Source organism: Rhododendron vialii, chromosome 1a (genome assembly GCF_030253575.1).
Source record: "Rhododendron vialii isolate Sample 1 chromosome 1a, ASM3025357v1".
Taxonomy (NCBI): Eukaryota; Viridiplantae; Streptophyta; class Magnoliopsida; order Ericales; family Ericaceae; genus Rhododendron; species Rhododendron vialii.
In genome coordinates, this window is record NC_080557.1 from 22133001 (window position 1) to 22152925 (window position 19925).

Consider the following 19925-nt stretch of genomic DNA (forward strand, 5'->3'; position numbering starts at 1 on the left):
GGAAACCAAGCCGAGGTATGAAGGAGGCACGGAAGGATTCCGTCGCTTCGGGAAACTGAGGCACGAAGGAGGCACGGAAGGGTTCCGTCGCTTCGAGGGCTCGGCTTCGGGAAACCGAGGCACGAAGGAGGCACGGAAGGGTTCCGTCGGTTCGTTGGCTCGGCTTCGGGAAACCAAGGCATGAAGGAGTCACGGAAATGTTCCGTCGCTTCGGGGTCTCGGCTTTGGGAAATCGAAGCACGAAGGAGGCACGAAAAGGTTTGGACGCTTCCGAGCCTATCGAAAGCTAACTTCTGCCTTGAATCTTGGTTTGATTGCTGTTCGGGGCACGGTGAACACCTTCTGTGCTAGCCCGTTTTCTCCCAAAGAACCATTTCCCTGGAAAGGGCAAGGCGATCTTTTTTCGGACTGCCTAGGCCATGGATTCTTTTGGCGGATGCGTACGTTGTTGAGCAATGGACGATCCTAGCCCCCACCGGAGCAAGAGTTGGAGGACAGGTGGAAGAGTCGCTTGATCTTCACCAATTTCTCCCATTGCGTTGCCGCTCTTTAGTTCTCGGATCTCGACATTTCCGTTGTGAAGAACGCCTATAAGCAAGGTGAGAGTTGTTGAAGGGGAGGAGCGAACATCAGAGAGAACGACTAATCCCCAGCAGAGTCGCCAATTGTCGGGGTTCGATTTTGGATCAATCAGTTTGGGTTCCGCTCCTAGCTCCTTCCTTATAGCTCCGTGTGTCCTTCGATGATCAAGTTAGATCTAAGGAGAAGAAGATAGGCCTCGGGTTAGGGAAAAAGAGCGTCCTCCCTAACGACTGTTTGGCCATGACAGGAAGAGCGTCGATGGCCTCGGGAAGGAGATAGGCCTCGGGAAGGATATAGACCTCGGGAAGAACATGAACAGTGCAATGAACAGTGTTATTTCATGCTTCAGACAACAAAACCGACGTTTTCCACCAATTGTTAGGATACTGATCGAGAAAGGATTCCGGTTCCTTCCTCCGTTTGCTCCGCGCCTCCGCCGTTGGACCTGCAACAAGGCACTAGGGCTGTGGAAGCCCAGTGACCCTCCGACGATCAAGTTAGATGTAAGGAGAGAGGTTTATGTCTAGGGTTAGGGTTAGGGAAGAATGGCATACCTCTTTAGGTTAGAGTCCCTTTGTATTTATAGATCTTGGTTTGCTTGGCCTCCAAGCTAGCGCGTGGAGATCACGCTCGGGTAACCGCCTCGGGTGACATCATAGATGACGCACCAGAAAAGGCGGTTACGGAGCACATGGCCAGGTCAGCCCTTCGCGAGGATTCTTCTCGATGATGTGTCTCATTAGGCGCAGGAGGCTTGCTCGGGAGCCCTCGATACTGTGTTTCGGGGGTCGGTATGGAGCCCTCGGTGGTATGTCTCTGGGGTTGGTACGGAGCCCTCGGGTGCCGTCGGTAATATGTCTCCGGGGTCGATACAGAGCCCTCGGTAATACGCTTCCGGGGTCGGTACGGAGCCCTCGATGGTATGTCTTCGGAGTTGGTACGGAGCCCTCGGGTGCCGTCGGTAATATGTCTCCGGGGTCGGTACAGAGCCCTCGGTAATATGCTTCCGGGGTCGGTATGGAGCTCGGTAATATGCTTCCAGGGTCGGTACGGAGCTCGGTGGTATGTCTTCGGAGTCAGTACGGAGCCTCATTTATTTGGGCCACTACACATACCTTTACATCCAAGGGCATTCCATGGAATTGGCCTGCGCCTTCTGGTGGTGTCCAATTGTAAATAGCACATGGTAAGAAGAGAACAGAAGCACCGCCAATTTCTTCTTAAAAAGCTTGTGGTCTGGTAAACCTTTTTGCGTCAAAGTAAGGGTGAGATTTCATATCTCCAAGCATTTGGGAAGCTATCATGTACTTGGAAATGTATACCTTGAGTACTTCCCCTAGAAAAACCTTAGCCCTGCAGCCATATTCACATTATTATGGTGTTGACATCTTTCTAAGTTCTGGGAATAACTTTTAAGGCATACGGTTCTGGTAAGAAAATGCTAAGGACCCAAGAACTGTCGTAAATTCTGGTTCCTGGTTCGTTATCACTTTCAGGCTAACAACCAAACCTTAGTTTCTTACATTGTGTTGTTGCAAAGAATCCGAGCATACATAACGAGAAACATGGACTTGCAGTTCGTCTACCTTCTAATTCCATCAGCGCCGAGGTTGCTCTTTGTTGTTCCTAAAGGTGAGACCCAGATGGAAAGTGGGGTAGTTTATAAATTTCTGCCCTAGGTCATCACCTACTGCCACATCCGAGTCAGTAAAGATGTAATGACTTGTATGCATCTGCCACTAAGAAGCCTCTTCAGAGTAAAAGTCAAATCCACTTTGTGAGGTTATTTCCAAGACAGGTTCATATCACTAGGTATTATTGAGCAGACCCTACACTTTCAAATAAGCGGCAAAATTTCAAATCTAAGCGTGGACTCGAGATAAATCAGGCACTGGAATTTTTCTAAATACGAAAGAAACCCTGTAGCTAAAATGTAATAGATATGTGTAGACACCCCAATTTGAACTTATTGAAATCCCTTAATTTGCGGCTTTGTGGCCTCCTGATGATGAATTTGGATTAATACAAGCCTCAGTTACAATTGAACTTTGCTTTTTGAAAAAAAATCAATTTCAAATCAAAATTGAGTCCTACATGCTCTGGATCATTTCAAAGCGCTCAAGACTTATCTTCAAAAACTTCAGACCTTGGCTCATTGCTGAGCACTCAAAAGCTTCACTCCTGAGCGCTCGGATCCACTCTCAAGCGCTCAGGTCAACAACTTTTCCATGGAAATTTGAATTTCTTAGCTTTTTCAGCCATCACATGGCTATGTTTTCCACCACGTTGGTCATTGCTATAGTAATTTTGACCTGAATTATCAGAAAGATCAAATCATGTCTCTTTAAATATTTTCATAATATTTTATAATTAAATTTCAAATTTCAAATCAAATCTTCTTGGCCTATAAATAGTAGCCTCAATACTGCATAGAGAGAGGGGGGGGGGGTGGGACCGGAAAATGCCAACGAAATTCTGCCCTCACTCACTCATTTCCAAAAGCAAAAGTCTCCCTTTGAAAGAAAACCATCTTTCCAAACTTTGTCAAAAATCAAAATGATTTCAAGTCTCTTCTAAAAAATTCGCGAAGCCTCGGAGTTACATTCAGTATCAGTTCCTGAGATTTTCACATCTCATTCTATTTTTTTTAAAGCCCATTCAAGAAGCAAAGTTCCATCTAAAAGGTATAATTCCTTCTATCTTTCCAACCTAACAGGTTATTATCTTTCTGAGGGGGATCATCTAGCCCACTCTAGTCCTCTATATTGGATGTGTGGCTAAATGTTCTTTGCATGAAAACAATGGCACATGAATTGTAAGCAAGATTTTTGAATATACTCCGTAACACTCCTGAGCGCTCAGGAGTGGTTCTGATTGTGTTTATCATTTCTGTGGAATGTTCAAGGAAGATGAAGGTTTTAATGGATGCAACATTTGTTGTTCCCAAACCTCATTGTTGGTAATATAAGCCTCCGTCGATTTCCAGTAACCTTCAATTTTCATAAAACAAAGAGAAGATGATTTATTAAGGACAGTATGATAAAACCACATTTTCCTTTAAAGTCATTTTCCAAAATACATTCTAATGTTTCCAGAAGGCCTGTCTGGTGTTTTCTAATGTTTCCAGAAGGCCTGTCTGGTGTTTTTCACAGTTTCGGATGCAATGAAGCAAGGTTTTTGGATGGCCTAAATCAGCTTCTGGGAGTCTAAATTGTTTGTTGAGCATTATGAATATAATTTAGAAGCATGAAGAATTTCCTCTATTTCTGTATCACTCTTTAACCAAAATTCGCAGGAATTGGCAGCAGTACTCTTGAGCGTTTAGGAGTGCAGTTCCGAGCGCTCGGGAGTGACCTCAGAAGTTGATCTCTATTTTCCAAGCATAATACTATATTTTGCATACATTACATGTATTCACTTGCTATATTTGTCCGCATGTGCTAGCTGTTTGAATAGACAATGCAACAAAAAAATGTTTTTAAAAAATCCCACAAATGTCTAGTAAAGACCGATTTTAAATCGGGCGAGGGAGGTGCCGTAAAACCCTTCCCCCCTCGTAATATGGCTTCCAAATCCTCAAACGAATCTCTGGTTTTCAATTAAAAAATCAATTTTCAATTAAAACGGTTTCTCGAGTAACGAACCATAAATCCGAGTGGCGACTCTTCAATTTTTTCAAATCAAAAACAGATTTTTTTCAGGCCGCCCCGATCCACTCGGGGCTGTGGTAGCCCACAGTGGCGACTCTGCTGGGGATCAAGTTTAGCTAATACTTGAGAAAAAGTTGGTACGTTGGCAAAATGGTTATCTGAAAGTCTGTCAAAAATGGCAACGCTTCATGCTTGCCGAAGGAAGGAAATGGCGATTCTAACTGGATCTCTATCCGGCCATTCCGACCTGGGACTTCATGATTATTTGTCTGCATGCTTGCTCTCATTGAGTATTAATTAAACTAGTGAGCCAGGCTTGAAAAACATTTACGGGATTTTCAAAAACATTTTGTTGTATTGTTTATCTTTCTATGCATGTATATCCTGTTCAAACCCGCTGTTGCGTTTTGGCAATCTTGCTTGGCTTGCCAATGACAGGGAATCCCAGAACGCTCGGCAACCCTCGACGATGATGAGTCATACTTGCCGTTTGTACCACTATTGGGTGTACGCTCAATAGTTGGGAGGCATATCTTGACTTTAGTCTGGGGAACCCTTCAAACCAAAACCCGGCCTCTTTATATGTTTAGCAAGCGGTAGAACTTTCTAAACTAGGACAGGAACCTACATGCTAGGGCTATGTTATATATCTTGTCTAAATGCTGCATGACATCTTGCATCGAATCCATGTCATACTCGCTCGCATGACCCGCTGGAGGTTGCCAGGATCCAATGAAATATCAAATCCTTGAAATAAGAATTCAGTTACTATTCAACTCAACTTTTCAAATAAATCAACACTTGGAGTGAATGCCATGATACTAACACCATTTGGGTCATAGTGCCATGTCACTTACACCCTTCTAGTTAAAGGTATCATGTTATCTGCTCTAGAAGATTTTATTAAGGCGAACCTTCATCAAACTTTCAAAGGATCATGGTGACCTCCAGTTCAGAGTCCCAAGGTGTCAGTAATTATGATGATAAGGCATGTTTTCAATTTCGTAAATGAATTTTAAAGCAGGGATCGCGTCTGAGCTCCGTTTTTACTTCGCTAGAAAGCTTGAGCTATTGCGCCAAAAAAGAAGACCGTACCCTCCTGGACAACACCCCTCGGACAAAGGTTGATTCGGCTCGAATCTCAGCCCGACACTGTCAACGTCTTTTATCTCTGGGTAGAAATGGAACAGCCAGATGGAAATCCAAATCCGGGTGATGGAAATCCGAATCCTGATAATTTAAATGGTGCGGGAGGAGACAATGGTGGGAATCCGAATCCAGAAGGGTTGAATGAAGCAGGACAAATCCAAGAGGCCATCCGAAGATTGGGATAACGTACTGACAACCAAATTGCCCAACTCATGCTCATGATAACAGGAGTTGCTCGACGACTTCCGAACCCGAACTCCAATCCCAATCCGAACCCCAATCTGGAACAACCACCCCACGAAGCTGAAAATCCCCAAAACCCCGAAATGGCAGTTATATTAGCTAAAATAACCCAGCTGGAGCAATTCGTAGCCAGAAGTGAAAAGATAGCTGCAACGGGATTTGACATCAACAAGCTTTGTCTCTTTCCCAATGCAAAGCTTCCAGAGAAATTCGAGCCCATCGACTTTACGTAATTTGATGGAACAGGGGATCCGAAGGCCCACTTGACAGGATACATAGGTGCTCTTTCCATGTGGGGCATAGAAAAAGATGCGATGGCTCAGATGTTCTCCCAAACTTTGGTGGGTCATGCCCTTCACTGGTTCACATCATTGGATGAAAGAAAGAAGCGGTCTTGGGAAGATATTTGTGCAACCTTCATAGCATAGTATGATTACAATATCCAGCTTGAGGTGACCACTCGCGAGCTTGAGTCAACTAAGATAGATGCTAAAGAATCCTTTGCTGATTTTGTGAAAAAGTGGAGAGCAAAGGCGGCACAAATGAAAGATAGGCCAACACACAAAGACCAAATCCGAATGATAGTACGGAACTTGCAACCGACTCTAGCAAAGCATATGGTTATGGCTCAGGCATGCTCGGACTTTAAAACATTCTTCGACATAGGCTTGGCCGTCGAAGAAGCAATTCAGTTTGGTATCCTTGACAAACCTGAGCCCGCGCCCAAAGCTAAAAAGGTTTACTTTGGCAATAGCAATACATTGTTTGGCAACTCCAACTTCACCAACCTCCCAAATACCTCCGCAAACACCACTCAAGCCGAGCTTGTCAACCAGATTGTTACTCAAACTAACCAGCCTAGATCCCAACCCTGTGTTTTCTCCCAGTTCTCTGCACCTCTCTCGGCGGTGCTAGAGAAATTGGTAGAAAGCGACATCCTCAAACCTCTCAACCCAACTCCACTCCCTCAAAAACTTCCAGCCTTTCATAACCCTAATGCCTATTGTGCCTACCACCAAAACGTAGGCCATCCCATTAATAACTGCTTTCGACTCTAACATGCCATCCAAGACCTGAACGACAACAAAACCATCCCAATTCCACCATAAAAACCTAACACTATCTCTAACCCATTACCTAAGCATTCAAACCCCCAAGCTAACAGTATTGATCTCAAACCACCTTTTGACCCAAGCCAATACATCATACCCAAAGCCCAGCAAAAACCCATTGTCGAGGTGCCAGCAGGAGACGCCATTTGCGTGATCCAGACATTAGATTGGGAATTTGAACTAAGATGGCAATCCGCAATCGATGTCTTCCAAGATATTGAAAATCGGGCACTGATAGATGGTGTGTGGCCAGCCCCAGAGCTTAAGGACATATAAGAACTAGAAAATGGAGCATGGAGGGAAGAGTGGGAAGAAAGACAGGCAGATCCATTTGATGGATACTCTCTCCACGCCTTGTTCTCGGAATTGGAGTTGGCTAGTGATGAAGAGGATGACTGGGAATGGGAAGATGAACCCGTCATGTGGCATCGAGTAGAAAAAGAAGACCCTCTTGACATTACAACCTTACCTCTCCTTTTTCATGGGGAAGAAGTTCAACAAGGACCTGACCGGATCAATCCACGAATTCTTTTCACGCAGTTCCATGATGAAACCCTAGACACCGTAATAGAGGGCTTGGATGATTACTTTGAGTACATAGCAGAGCCGGCTAAACCAAGTATCTATTTTCCCTAGTCTTGTATTATTGATGAGTCTGAACCACAGCCCATCGTACAAATATCTGGTGAACCTCGCATTGATATCCTGAATTTTGAAAACCTTTGGGGAAAAGCTGATTTGGTCACTATCTGGGTCGATGGGGAAGAATTGATAGTTAATAAGGCAATGGTTGATGAGGGTTTAATTAAGAGTGACAACTTTTCGGATTCCCTGGAGGAGGAAAACTTGTGGGACACTCTTGAAATGGAACTCCTCAACGAAACACTGGAAAGAACGAGGCTGGATAAAAGAAAAAGGAAAGCGGATACGGATTTATCAAACTTGTGGGATGATTTGCCAGATTTCTGGGCAAAACCCTTTCCCAAGACCATCAGTAACCTCACCAAAAGCGGCCAAATTTACCAACCTGCCAACTTGCAGAAAGGGAGTTCATCTCGAGTACCCCCACCTCAGAATGATACAGCCCAATCATCCAGCTCCACCATACCAGCCATTCCAAATCACTCCACTATCCCAAATAACCCCTTCACATCCATCCCCCAAAACAACCCAAATCCCTCCACCAACCCCAAAACTACCCAGCACCAAAACCCTATACCTGATACCGATCCCATTATCAAGCAGCTTGACAAAACCCCAGCCCCTATGTCGATTTGGGGAGTGTTGGCATCTTCTCATGAGCACCATCGCAGGCTCGTTAATACTCTTACCAAATTTGAAGTCACCCTGATATAACCCCAGAAGCCATGGTTGCACTTATCACTCTAAACTTTGCCAAGCATACCCTAGCCTTTACCGAGAAAGACCTCCCACCAGAAGGTGCTGATCACAATAAACCCTTGCACATAACCATGAAGTGTCTTGGGAAATGGGTTCCAGCTATCTTGATCGACAATGGTTCTGCTATTAATGTATGCCCTCTCCGAACTGCTTACTGCTTGAGTATGAAAAATAAAGACTTTGCGCCGTCAACTTTGGGTGTCCGCGCCTACGACAACACACGACGTGATGTCATAGGAACAGTCAATCTTGAGTTGGTAACGGGACAGTTCAAGACAGCTGTGGAATTTTGTGTCCTCAAGATCCCAGCTTCATTCAACCTATTGCTAGGAAGGCTGTGGCTCCATCGTCCTGATGTTATGGGAGTACCTTCCACTCTCCATCAGAAACTCATATTGGGTTTGGACTCAAGAACACTTATCATTCACGGAGATTCCGAAATTCACCCCCATTCTGAAGACAACTCGCCACTATTGGAAATCATGCATGGGGAAGAAGACATAGCTATGGGTGGCTTTGTAGTAATGACGAAAAAAGTATGTACCATTCGGGTAGATGATGGTTTCCTAGTGAGTTCTGTAGCCCTAGAAATTATGCGAAGAATGAATTACATGCCAGGCATGGGTTTGGGCTGCGATCAACAGGGGATCTCTGAATTCCCCTATTTCTTTGGAAGCAATGAGCGCTTTGGCCTCGGATATGTACCAAATAGGTGTGACCCTAAGAAAAGGTGGTGCAACCGTGCTCGCGCTAGAGTTGCTGAGGAGAAATCAACAGTTGGTTTTGTATCAGAAGAAGAGAAAGTTCCATACCAAGGGCAACCAGAGCCCTATTTTGATGTGGAAACAAAGAAGGGATACCTCGGATTCGAAATCTTCGCTGAAGATACTTGGGATAGTGAAGTTGAAGCTGAAAAAAGAGAGGAGCTTGTGAAAGCATTGCACGTTGACTGGGTCGAGGTTTTTGATCAGGGCAGTCTCCGATCGATGTTTGGGGATGAAAATCCAGGGGGTATGGACAAAGATGCAGCGGTACGGATGCTTGGAGAAGAAGATGCTTGTGAAGACAGACCCCTCTGCATGGTTTTATAGAGCTACATGCAACACTCCTAGTTTGTATTGTACATGCAAGGTTAAAGAAAGTATAAAGAATGCATGAGATTTGTTTTAATGGGTTTTATATTATGAGGAACAGATGAAACCATAGCCAATACACGTCTAAGATGTATTGCATGCAAGTAAAAACAAGATGCAATAAGCCAAAAGACCTCCTTGGAAGTTAGTTTAGATCTGCAGACAGCAGCAGACTTGAGCACTTAAGAGTGAGGACCTAAGCGCTCAGGAATGCACTCCAGAGCGCTCAGAAGTGCTGTTGTTTTCTGGCAGACTGGTTTTGGGCGGTTTAAGTTGCTAAAGCACGGCGATTGCACGGCTTCAATAATCAAAGCCAATCCCAGTGGGATACAGCAGTATTCATGTACGATTTTCGTTAAAGTTCATGAGTCTGTTTCAAAATCGTATCGTTTCTAGAAATTTTCATTCACTTGGTTATGTCAAGTTTTGTTCTAAGGGCATTTCAATAATTTGGTTGAATCCCACAAGTCGTAATGGGTTATAGTTACTGTATGGTGTAGTTGGCTTTGAGTAAAGAGGCCTGATTATAATTTTCACCTCTCAGAAGACCGAATTTGTCATTTTTCTCAAATGCAATAAATTCTGCGTTTGGGGCATTTTCGTCTATCTAACCACGTTGTCTCCACTTTATAAGGTTTTAAGGGCATCGGTATAAATTCACGTGTCCTTTAAGTTCTTTCAGGCTGGTCGATGATGGTATCCGACACATCCTCAATATGCCATGCAAGAGTCTAAAAGATGAAAATACGATTTTCATTAATCAAAAGTAGCATGTACAATGATCAAAAGAAGGATACTCCTGCCCAAAAGTTACCTACGGGGGCACGCAAGCCCAAGCAAAAACCAAGGCACGCAGGCCTAGAACCAACAACTACTCACGGCGCGCTGGCTCACGTAAAAACTAGCAAAGTTAAAAGCAACTAAGACACGTCGTGATTTCTTTTGTGGTGGATCCTCCTCCTCAGAACTCTTGTTGTCATCATCATCGTTGTCGCCATCAGGAGGATCAGGCAAGCCAGAGTCAGTATCCGAATCAGAAGCCCCTAGTGACTTTTCTAATTCCTCTGTCTCACCTGACTCCTTTGGCTCTTCAGGCTCAAGCTGTCTTTGGATCACTAGCCATGGACGTAACTCAAACAAATAACTCTCTGCCTAGGTTGCTCTAGGGGCTGGAGATCTAACGGCTGCCTGGGACTGTGCCCGAGTCTTGCGTTGGGTCTCCGCATGCACATGCACTTGCATATCATGAATACATATAAAAAACATATGCATTTTTCAAATAAGATATGCATGAACAAAGCATTCATGTCATACCATTGGTGGCTCCATAACTGGAGTAGCAGCTGGCTCAGGAGCAGGACGGGTCTGTAACGTCTTCCCTCTGGCACAATCGCGCAAAAGCTTGCGCATTCCTAGCATTCGCATAATGGCTGACTCAGCCCATTCTCGCGATATCTAAGAATTACATGCAAATTAGAAAGCATGTTTCAAAACTTCAAAAGTCGAATTACGTACTATCTTATCAAATTATTTTACCTGATCTGGAAAGTTCATATCAAGGCGAGGAAGGCGTGGGATATCTACAATCGCCCGAGCGCCTATCCAATCTCGGACACTTATCTCCCATTTCAAATCAGGTATCCTCGTTGCCTCTAGAGCATCCTCACTCTTTGTTATGATCTCTGCGCTACCTCTCACTCGACCTCGAGAACTGGTACCTTGACCTCTACCTCTCTGAGAGCGGCCACCACGGCCTCGCTCTTCTTCAACCCCAACTCCAGAAGCTATCTCCCAGCCTCAATTTCAGTCACCCGCCTCTGGAGTTCTTGCTCCACGCCTAAGCTGATGGCCAAGTACCTCTCCTTGTAAGCATCATAATCCATTGTTCGCCTCAAGAGTCCCTCCAAATTGGTGTCTGGCACCGTGAACTGCTCAAGCTCAGCATGCTTGTAGGTATCCGTCCTCTGCACTCGAGGAGGGAGTGGCCCAGGTACTACGAACACTGAGAGACCAAGTGACTGGCGAGTCACTCGATCCCCCAAGTACCACTGCCAACCCAAGGGACACTCCAGCAATACCCTGCTCTTTGTCACTTCCCGACTCCTAACCAGGCACTCTGCTTCTAGCCTATCCCAACATCTCCAATGAACCTACATTCAAGATTTTCGTGTCAATAATCAAATTAAGTAAAGTTAAAGTAAAAAGCATTGTTTAAGACAAGAGAAACTTAGCACGTACCGTGACACCCGTCAGATTGTCTAACCAGCGTCGAAATGTCATCACTTCGCCCCTCCGTTCTTTTGTTTTCCTATATTCTTTATTCCAAACTAGACCTCGAGGAAACAAGTTTGGATCTTTGCAAGTATTCTCGGGTGGAAACATCCCCAGTACTTCGTAAGCCCAAAGCTGTATTGTTTTCAATCAAAATTCAATTCAATCGTTTTAAATTCAACTCAAACCAATTTCGTGCGTTAATTGATAGGCGATAAAGGCATGATTTTAAAATTGTACCTCGACTACTCTCCAGTATCCTCCGACGGTCTCACCAATACCGCGTGATGCAGCTCCCAGAAAGCAGTACAAGGTGCACAGTGCAGCACCACCCCAGTCGAACCTTCTTGCTATTCTCAAATCCACCAAGGCCGCCAAGTAACTGAGGTATACACGTGTCCGTCTATTCGGGAACAGAGAAGCCCCGAACAATTATAGCAAGTAAGCTCAGGCCATTTGCGCCACTTCCTCGTTGCTCTCTGGCTCATGATCCCAGTACGTTGTAAGTTGGCCATATGTTGCTAGCCCACCACTATGAAGTGGGACTCGCCTGAGGAACCATATCAAGGCTGCATTGTCGTTTACTAAGCCTGTATCAAATGGAATGGGATCCCCTCCAATTCTGAGCCCCGTAATTGCTGCGAAGTCAAGGGGTGTCACCGTCATCTCCCCGAACTGGAAATGGAAGGAGTTAGTAGTGTCCCACCATCTCTCAGTCAAAGCTGTCAACACAGCATGGTCGACCCTAACCATCATCAGCTATATAAAAGGTCCGAAACCTACTGCTTCTACCAGTTCTTGTACGCGCTCGGGCAATGCGTTAAAATATTTCAAAGACTTGGCTGAACCCCGTGGCCATACACATCAGTTGTTTGTTGTTACAGGCAAATCAAGGAGCGTTTCAAAACAATTTTCTTAGCATGCTAATTAGCAAGTCAAAGATATTTCAGAATGATCAAAGTGTCTTATTAAAATTTTACCGTAGTCCACGTCGATGAGATGTGTCAATCGCGATCCCTCAAAAGTAGATCGCCCGGATAATCAGCATTAACCGGGGCATAGCCAATTATCCCCACTGGCTCGAAAAGGTGCAACTGCTGAGCATACGTTTCAGGAGAGAAAACAGGACGAGTTTTCCCCGCGAAAGTCTTCGCCTCCTCCACAGCTGTTACCTGTTCCTCCACCATCTCCTTTGGCTTAGGTCCTCCCTCGGACAGCCTATCTCCATCGCTATTGCCTTGACTCAGTATCACCCCTAACAGTGTGGCCGCGGCTCTCACATTCGGAGACTCAACCTCTCGCAGTGCATCTATAACTCTAGGATCCACTCCAAGTGCGTCCAAGATATCTCGCGGATCCGTGGACTCCAAGAAGTCCCCCGCTGCAAAAGGAATTGGCCTAGAAGCTCCAATTCCACTATCACCGCCTCGGGACCCCACCACCGAGGTTCTCAGAATAGGTGTGGCGGCAAGGTGACCTGCTGTCACAGCCCCGCTCTCCATCACGGCCTCCTAACCACCGTGAGTGGCCCCATCCTCCGCTGCTTTGAGCAACTCCTCCACTGTTGGAGTGGGAAGAGTATTCCCATCGCCTGAAGCACCACCTTCGGACGCCCCAGCTCCGTCAATAGTCCCTCTTGTGGCCACCGTGACTTTCTTGGTGATCTCTTCACTTACACCCGCAATCACTCCTCCCACTGCCGTCGTGTCACCTGTGGCAGCCACTGCTCCTCTGGACGCTTCGTTACCTCCCCTGTCTCCTCTCGTCGCTGCCACGTCGCCCATGGCAGCCACCCTGTCACCGAACTCCGTCCCATTTCCACCACCACTAGCCGCCTATTCTTCTCCTCTTCTTGCGTCCATTTTTTGTTTCCTTTGGCGAGCTTCCTGGCACATCACCGGTCACTGTAGCATGGTGGTAACGTCTAGGTTTTGGAGTCGATCCGTTTCGAAGAAAGATCAGTCAAATAGGAGAGAGAGAAGTCGATTGAGAGAGGGAAAAGTCGATTGAGAGTGAGAGAAGGTGATTGAAGACGAAAGAAACCGATTGGAACGAGGGAGAAGGAGGGAGGATCGTGGGTCCGTACACTGGTTCACGAGCGCTCAAAAGTGAGGATTCTGAAACCCTTACTTTTGAAAATGGAGACGAAGAGTGTTGGGCCCCAGCTTTGGTCCCGAGCGCTCAGAACCACTCCAGAGCGCTTGGGAGTGGTTCTGAAACCAAATTTGCAAGCTGAATTTTTGGGTTACTTATACATCAATTCTTGCTTTAATCTCCTTTCAAGGTTACAAAATCAATCTCAGTCATATGCCAATAAATTCAATCGTCAATACATTTTTTTGAGTAAGCGGTCGAGTGCTATAAAAAAAATGTCGAGCAGTATATTTTAATATTTTATTTCCATTGTTTCATGTCGAGTGTATGGTATGCAACCGCTTCATGTGTATGCATTTGCCCCAAAGAACTACACTGGTTTGATCCCTATAGAAAAGGGTACGTAGGCAGCCTAGAAGGGCACAACCTCAAGCTTTGAATGCATCTTTTGTTGGAATTTATTAAGATGTTGGAATTTATTAAGGGATCAGTATGGCTCGAATTGGGCTGTCTCAATCTTTGGACACCATTCGTATCCAAACATGATACCGAGCGCCGGCCAAAGAGGGGAACTGTAGACACCTCAATTTGAACCTATTGAAATCCCTTAATTTGCGGCTTTGTGGCCCCCCGATGATGAATTTGGATTAATACAAGCCTCAGTTACAATTGAACTTTGATTTTTGAAAAAAAATCAATTTCAAATCAAAATTGAGTCCTGCACGCTCAGGATCATTTCAAAGCGCTCAAGACTTATCTTCAAAAACTCTAGACCTTGGCTCATTGCTGAGCGCTCAGAAGCTTCACTCTTGAGCGCTCGGATCCACTCTCGAGCGCTTAGGTCAACAACTTTTCCATGGAAATTTGAATTTCTCAGCTTTTTCAGCCATCACATGGCTATGTTTTCCACCACGTTGGTCATTGCTACAGTAATTTTGACCTGAATTATCAGAAGGATCAAATCATGTCTCTTTAAATATTTTCATAATATTTTATAATTAAATTTCAAATTTCAAATCAAATCTTCTTGGCCTATAAATAGCAGCCTCAATACTGCATAGAGGGGGGACCAGAAAATGCCACGAAATTCTGCCCTCACTCTCTCATTTCCAAAAGCAAAAGTCTCCCTTTGAAAAGAAAACCATCTTTCCAAACTTTGTCAAAAATCAAAATGATTTCAAGTCTCTTCTGAAAATTTCCCAAAGCCTCGGAGTTACATTTAGTATCAGTTCCTGAGATTTTCACATCTCATTCTATTCTTTTTAAAGCCCATTCAAGAAGCAAAGTGTAATGAATCGAAATTTTAATGAATAAAAATTTCGTTTTATATTGGAATTTTCGTTTAATTAATTGTATTGCTTTTAAAATTCCTTTTAAATTTCTATAATCCGTTTTAATTAAATTTCAGTCCTTAAAATTTATATTTCTTGACTAGAAATCCTATGTGGCGAGTAGAATTTGTTTTTAACCGATTAGTTGGAAGAACCGAACAACCAATTCACCTAGTTATAATCTCGTAACCCTAGATGGACCTTTTTGACCATCTTTAAGCCTTATGAACCCTAATAGAACCCCTTGGACCAAAATAGTATATACATACATACATACATATATATATATACATACATATATATATATATATATATATATATATATATATATATATATACGGCCCAGCTCCTACACGGACCACCGCAATTTAACATAAAATGCGGACCTCTTTCGTAGCCGTCGGATTAGATCCAACGGCCAAGATCTAAAATTCCAAATTCGCGGGTCAAAGTCACTCAAATAGCTTCGGGTATCTGAAAACGGGTCTTATATTGAAACGGGTCATAACAAAATGGGGGTTTCCGTGGCCTTTCCTTCATTCCACAGTTCACACGTAGAGAGAGAAAGGGAGGCGATTCAGAGAACACGAACGAAGAACGAAGAAGAACAGGAGATCGAAGGTATCTCTCTCACGAAGAAGAACCGAAGATCGAAGGTCTCTCTCTCTCTCTCTCTCTCTCTCTCTCTCTCTCTCTCTCTCTCGTTCTGATTGAAGTTAGGGTTTCGAACCAGTTAGGGGTTTAGGGTTCGAACCAATCAGCCTTGTCTCTCCATTTTTTTAGATTTCTATTTCAAAATTTACAACCCACCAACAGTGGATTTACTAGCTACCATGTTCTTGAAAAAAAATTGTTCATTTTTTTTTTAAGAAATCGATGATTTGTTGAAGAAAAAATGTACGGCTATTTTTTTTTGTATGGGATTTAGAGTTCAAACCAATGAGTTTTTGAAAAAAAACCAGACTTGACACTGCCTTTGTTATTCACTCGCATATACTATCATATTGATTGGGTAACTATGATCCGGGAGGGTGAGAATCATTACTTGAAGTGGTCTGAAATATTTGGCCTTTTGGAACATGCATACAACTGTACAAGATCTACATAAATCATTAGACATCTAGCTGTCTATCCATTTAAGTGAACATGTTGTATAAGAGGCCAGATAATGAAAATATGTCCTATCTAGGTCTGCAAGATTTTCAAGAGAGTCACAACAGTGCGAGTTTTGTAGAATAAATTTCTCCACAATTTTGTTTTCTTTGCTAGTATAATTATTGGACAAATTCCTATTTTGTTTATTGTTTTCTTTTTCATTTTGTAGGATGCAATCGTTGGATGATATACAACTATCATCACTGTTGCCATCTTTACCAGCTCAATCATCTGAAAATCCAGTTCAATCTTCCGCGAATTCTTCAGAGGTACTTATCAATCCTCAAGTTAAAGACGAATTCATACCGAAAATTGAACAACAGTTTGCCAACTTAGAGGAAGTTTATACATTCTACAACAATTATGCATATCACGGAGGATTTAGTGTGCGAGTCCATTCAAGCAAGAGTAATACGGATGGTCAAACCACTAGGAAGGAGTTTGTTTGTTTCAAACAAGGGAAGAAACAACCAACAACTACTAGGCCCATAAAACGCAAACGGGGTATAATTAGAGAGGATTGTCCTGCAAAAGTGACCGTTGTGAGGAGAGGTGAAGGATATGAAGTCTCCCAATTTGTCAAGGGTCATAATCACCCTCTAACGACCCCAATGAAGGTGCATCTTTTGCACTCTCATCGTAAAGTGACACCTGTCCAAAAGTGTTTAATGCAACAACTTGGAGACGCCAATGTGCCACCCTTTCAACAAATGAGTATTTTGGAGTTGCAAAGTGGAGGTCTTCAAAATGTTGGATTTACAAAAAAAGATCTTTACAATGACAGAAGGGATAAGAAGAAATTAGTAGATGGACATGATGGGAATATGATATATGAGTATTTGCAGAGTGAAAAAGAAAAGAATTCCGGGTTTGCGTTTACATTCGAGACAGATGATGAGCAGAGGATGACGCATTGTTTTTGGGCCGATACGACTTGTAGAAAGTCATTCAAGTATTTTGGAGACGTGGTGGTGTTTGATAGTACCTACGACACAAATAAATATTCTTTGATCTTCGCACCCATAGTAGGGGTTAATCACCATGGGCAGACAACGCTTTTTGGGTGTGCATTTTTAAGTGATGAAACTTGTGAGTCATTTGAGTGGTTTTTTAAAGAATGGTTGAAAGCAATGCCAGGAGGCCCACCCAAAATGATCATAACAGATCAGGATCCGGCAATGGCAAAAGCAATTGCTTCTACACTTCCAAATACCTATCACAGGTTATGCATTTGGCACATTGTGAATAAATTTTCTCAAAAACTAGGTGCACTTGCATATGTACAACATTATGAGGAGTTTAAAAAATGTATATGGAATTCTGAGAACCCAGATGAGTTTGAAGCAAGATGGTTAGAGATTGTGCAAAAAGCACAATTGTCTAGCAATGAATGGTTAAATGACATGTACACAATCCGTGCGAGATGGATTCCTGCCTATACGAAACACATCTTCTCAGCCCATATGACAAGTAGTCAAAGAAGTGAAAGTGATCATGCATTCTTCAAGAGGTACGTGTCTAAGAAAAATTCATTGTTGGAGTTTGTGACATGGTTTGATAGAGCACTTTCAAATTTACGGCATAATGAATTGGATTTAGATCATAAAGATGTGAATGAGAAGCCTGTGTTGAAAACCTCGTGGTTGTTGGAAAAGAGAATGAGTGAATTATATACGAGGACTATTTTTTACAAATTTCAAGGGGAAATCCATCAGAAGGATGCTTATGTGTTTACGAAGACGGATGAGGATGAACATCGTTGTTTGTGGAATGTTCAGAGGGCAGAAATAGAAGGTTCGAGATTTCGTGAGATTTTGGTAAATAAGTCATCAAATTATGTCAGCTGTAGTTGTAAGATGTTTGAATTCGAAGGAATTCCATGTCGGCACATGCTAGCCTATTTTGCTAGAATGCAGATTATGGCACTCTCTGATCAGTACATATTGCAAAGGTGGACTGTTGCAGCAAAAGCTAGCAGGGTTTTGGATGACTTGGGTGGGGAAAGGGGGAAAGAATTATGTGGCAATTCAATATTAATGAGGCGACAACGTGTTTTCCAACTATTTTCAAATGTAGTTGATGACGCCCTATTAACTGAAGAGGGAACACAAGTTTTGGAAGAAGCTTTGGAATCAGTTACAAAAAAGGTTGCACTCATGAAAATTTCTCGCGAAGATGGCGAAGGGAGTGGCATTCGTGTTCCTGTCTCTCTTGGAAGCCAACTTACTTATAAAGAACCACTTCTAGTCAGGGCAAAGGGTTGTGGTAAACGACTTAAAGGAGGAAAAGAGAAGGCTGTCAAGGCATTAAGGAAATGTAATGGTTGTGGGTTAACAGGGCAATCACATGACAAAAGGAACTGTCCAAAACTTCTGAACATGTACGTGTATGCATCTACGTATGTTAATGTAAAATTTAAATCATATTGCTATACCGAATGTAAGTATGTTCATGTTTTTTTTTTCTTAGGTCTTCACAATATACTAGGTTGAATGATGAGGACGACGATGAGGACGACACTGACAATGAGTGAAGATTGTAAGTGTTTGCAGTTATTATTAATTGTTTAAATTTTAATTGTTACAAGTGTTTGCATTTTTTCTTTCTTTTATTCATTTTATGATCTATTCGTGCTTCAGGGATGGAAAAATGACTCGTGAGAAGAAGAGGTCTTGCAGAAATGGAGATGGATAAAATGGCCAGGCAATAGAGAGACTTAAATTAGTTAGAGGTTGTACTGACATGGAAGATCGACGAACTGTAATTTTAATTGTGGGACTTGTTTTTTTTTTTTTTTAAAGTTAAACGACTTGTGTATTTTTTTTTTGTAATTGTGGGACTTGTGTTTTCAGTCTAATCAATTTGTTGTAAGTTAGGTTTTAGTTTCTTCAAAGTTAGTGAAGTGTGTTTGCCTGGGCAATCTACAGTTTTCAGTAGTAGTAGTTTTGGGTACATACATAATGTAAAAATTAGGTGCTGGAAACGGGGGAGGAGAGAGGTTGTCCACTGGATCCGCAATCTGTAGTTATTAGTATGTTGCATGCTAAAATGTTAGTTCGATGCCAAGGGAACACAGTCAATTACTTTGCTGAAGCTGTGAAGGAAATATGGGATCTTGTTACTTTGTATAGGGCTGGTTATGACTAGCTTGATTCGGTCCTCAACTTTCCAGTTATGCTAGGATCCAAATACATAGAGAAGAAACAAAAGATCTGCTATTAAGTCACCTATTTGGATAATTAGAGACAAAACGGAAGAAAATAGGAGAGACCAATACCCAAAAGCCACTTTTGAAGAACTTTAGATACAAGAAATCAATCAGGGAATAAAAGCCTGTGTGAATCAATAGACACAGCAGCCAAAAAGTGAACTTTACAACTCAATAGAACCCACACACACTCTTAATCCAAACACATGTAAGTTCCTTCCAATCCCCAACAAGTGCTTTAATTCCCACAGCGCATCAGAAAAAGTAAAAAGCTAAAAATCGAGAAATCACAAGTCAAAGCCTTGAAAATCAAATAAACGAAGTTGAATACTAAAAAATGAAAAAGGGAAGTCTATTGCCAGTAATCCTAGAATAAAAAGTCAAAATCTAGAAATTACATAACAGAAATCTGCAATATCCTGGCTTCTGTCTATGGTTCCACCCACTGCAATATACACCATTTTAAATAGAACCATAGTGACAAACTTCTCATACCAAATGGTAACTTCCAGTGCGAAGGTGTCCAGAACAGTTACAACTTACATAGTTACATGTACCAACAAACTAAGTTACAGCATAATGTGTGGTACAAGACC

General features: G+C 42.9%; 1 protein-coding gene across 1 annotated transcript; it reads left to right on the forward strand.

The window, feature by feature from the left end:
• Positions 1 to 15478: 15478 nt before the first annotated feature.
• Positions 15479 to 18952, forward strand: LOC131329590 (protein FAR1-RELATED SEQUENCE 5-like). Its single transcript, XM_058362802.1, has 5 exons — positions 15479 to 15587; positions 15929 to 16019; positions 16291 to 18501; positions 18591 to 18659; positions 18761 to 18952. Exons 1-4 carry the CDS (start codon positions 15479 to 15481, stop codon positions 18652 to 18654), a joined length of 2475 nt encoding a protein of 824 aa, XP_058218785.1. The 3' UTR covers positions 18655 to 18659; positions 18761 to 18952.
• The last annotated feature ends 973 nt before the right edge of the window (positions 18953 to 19925 follow it).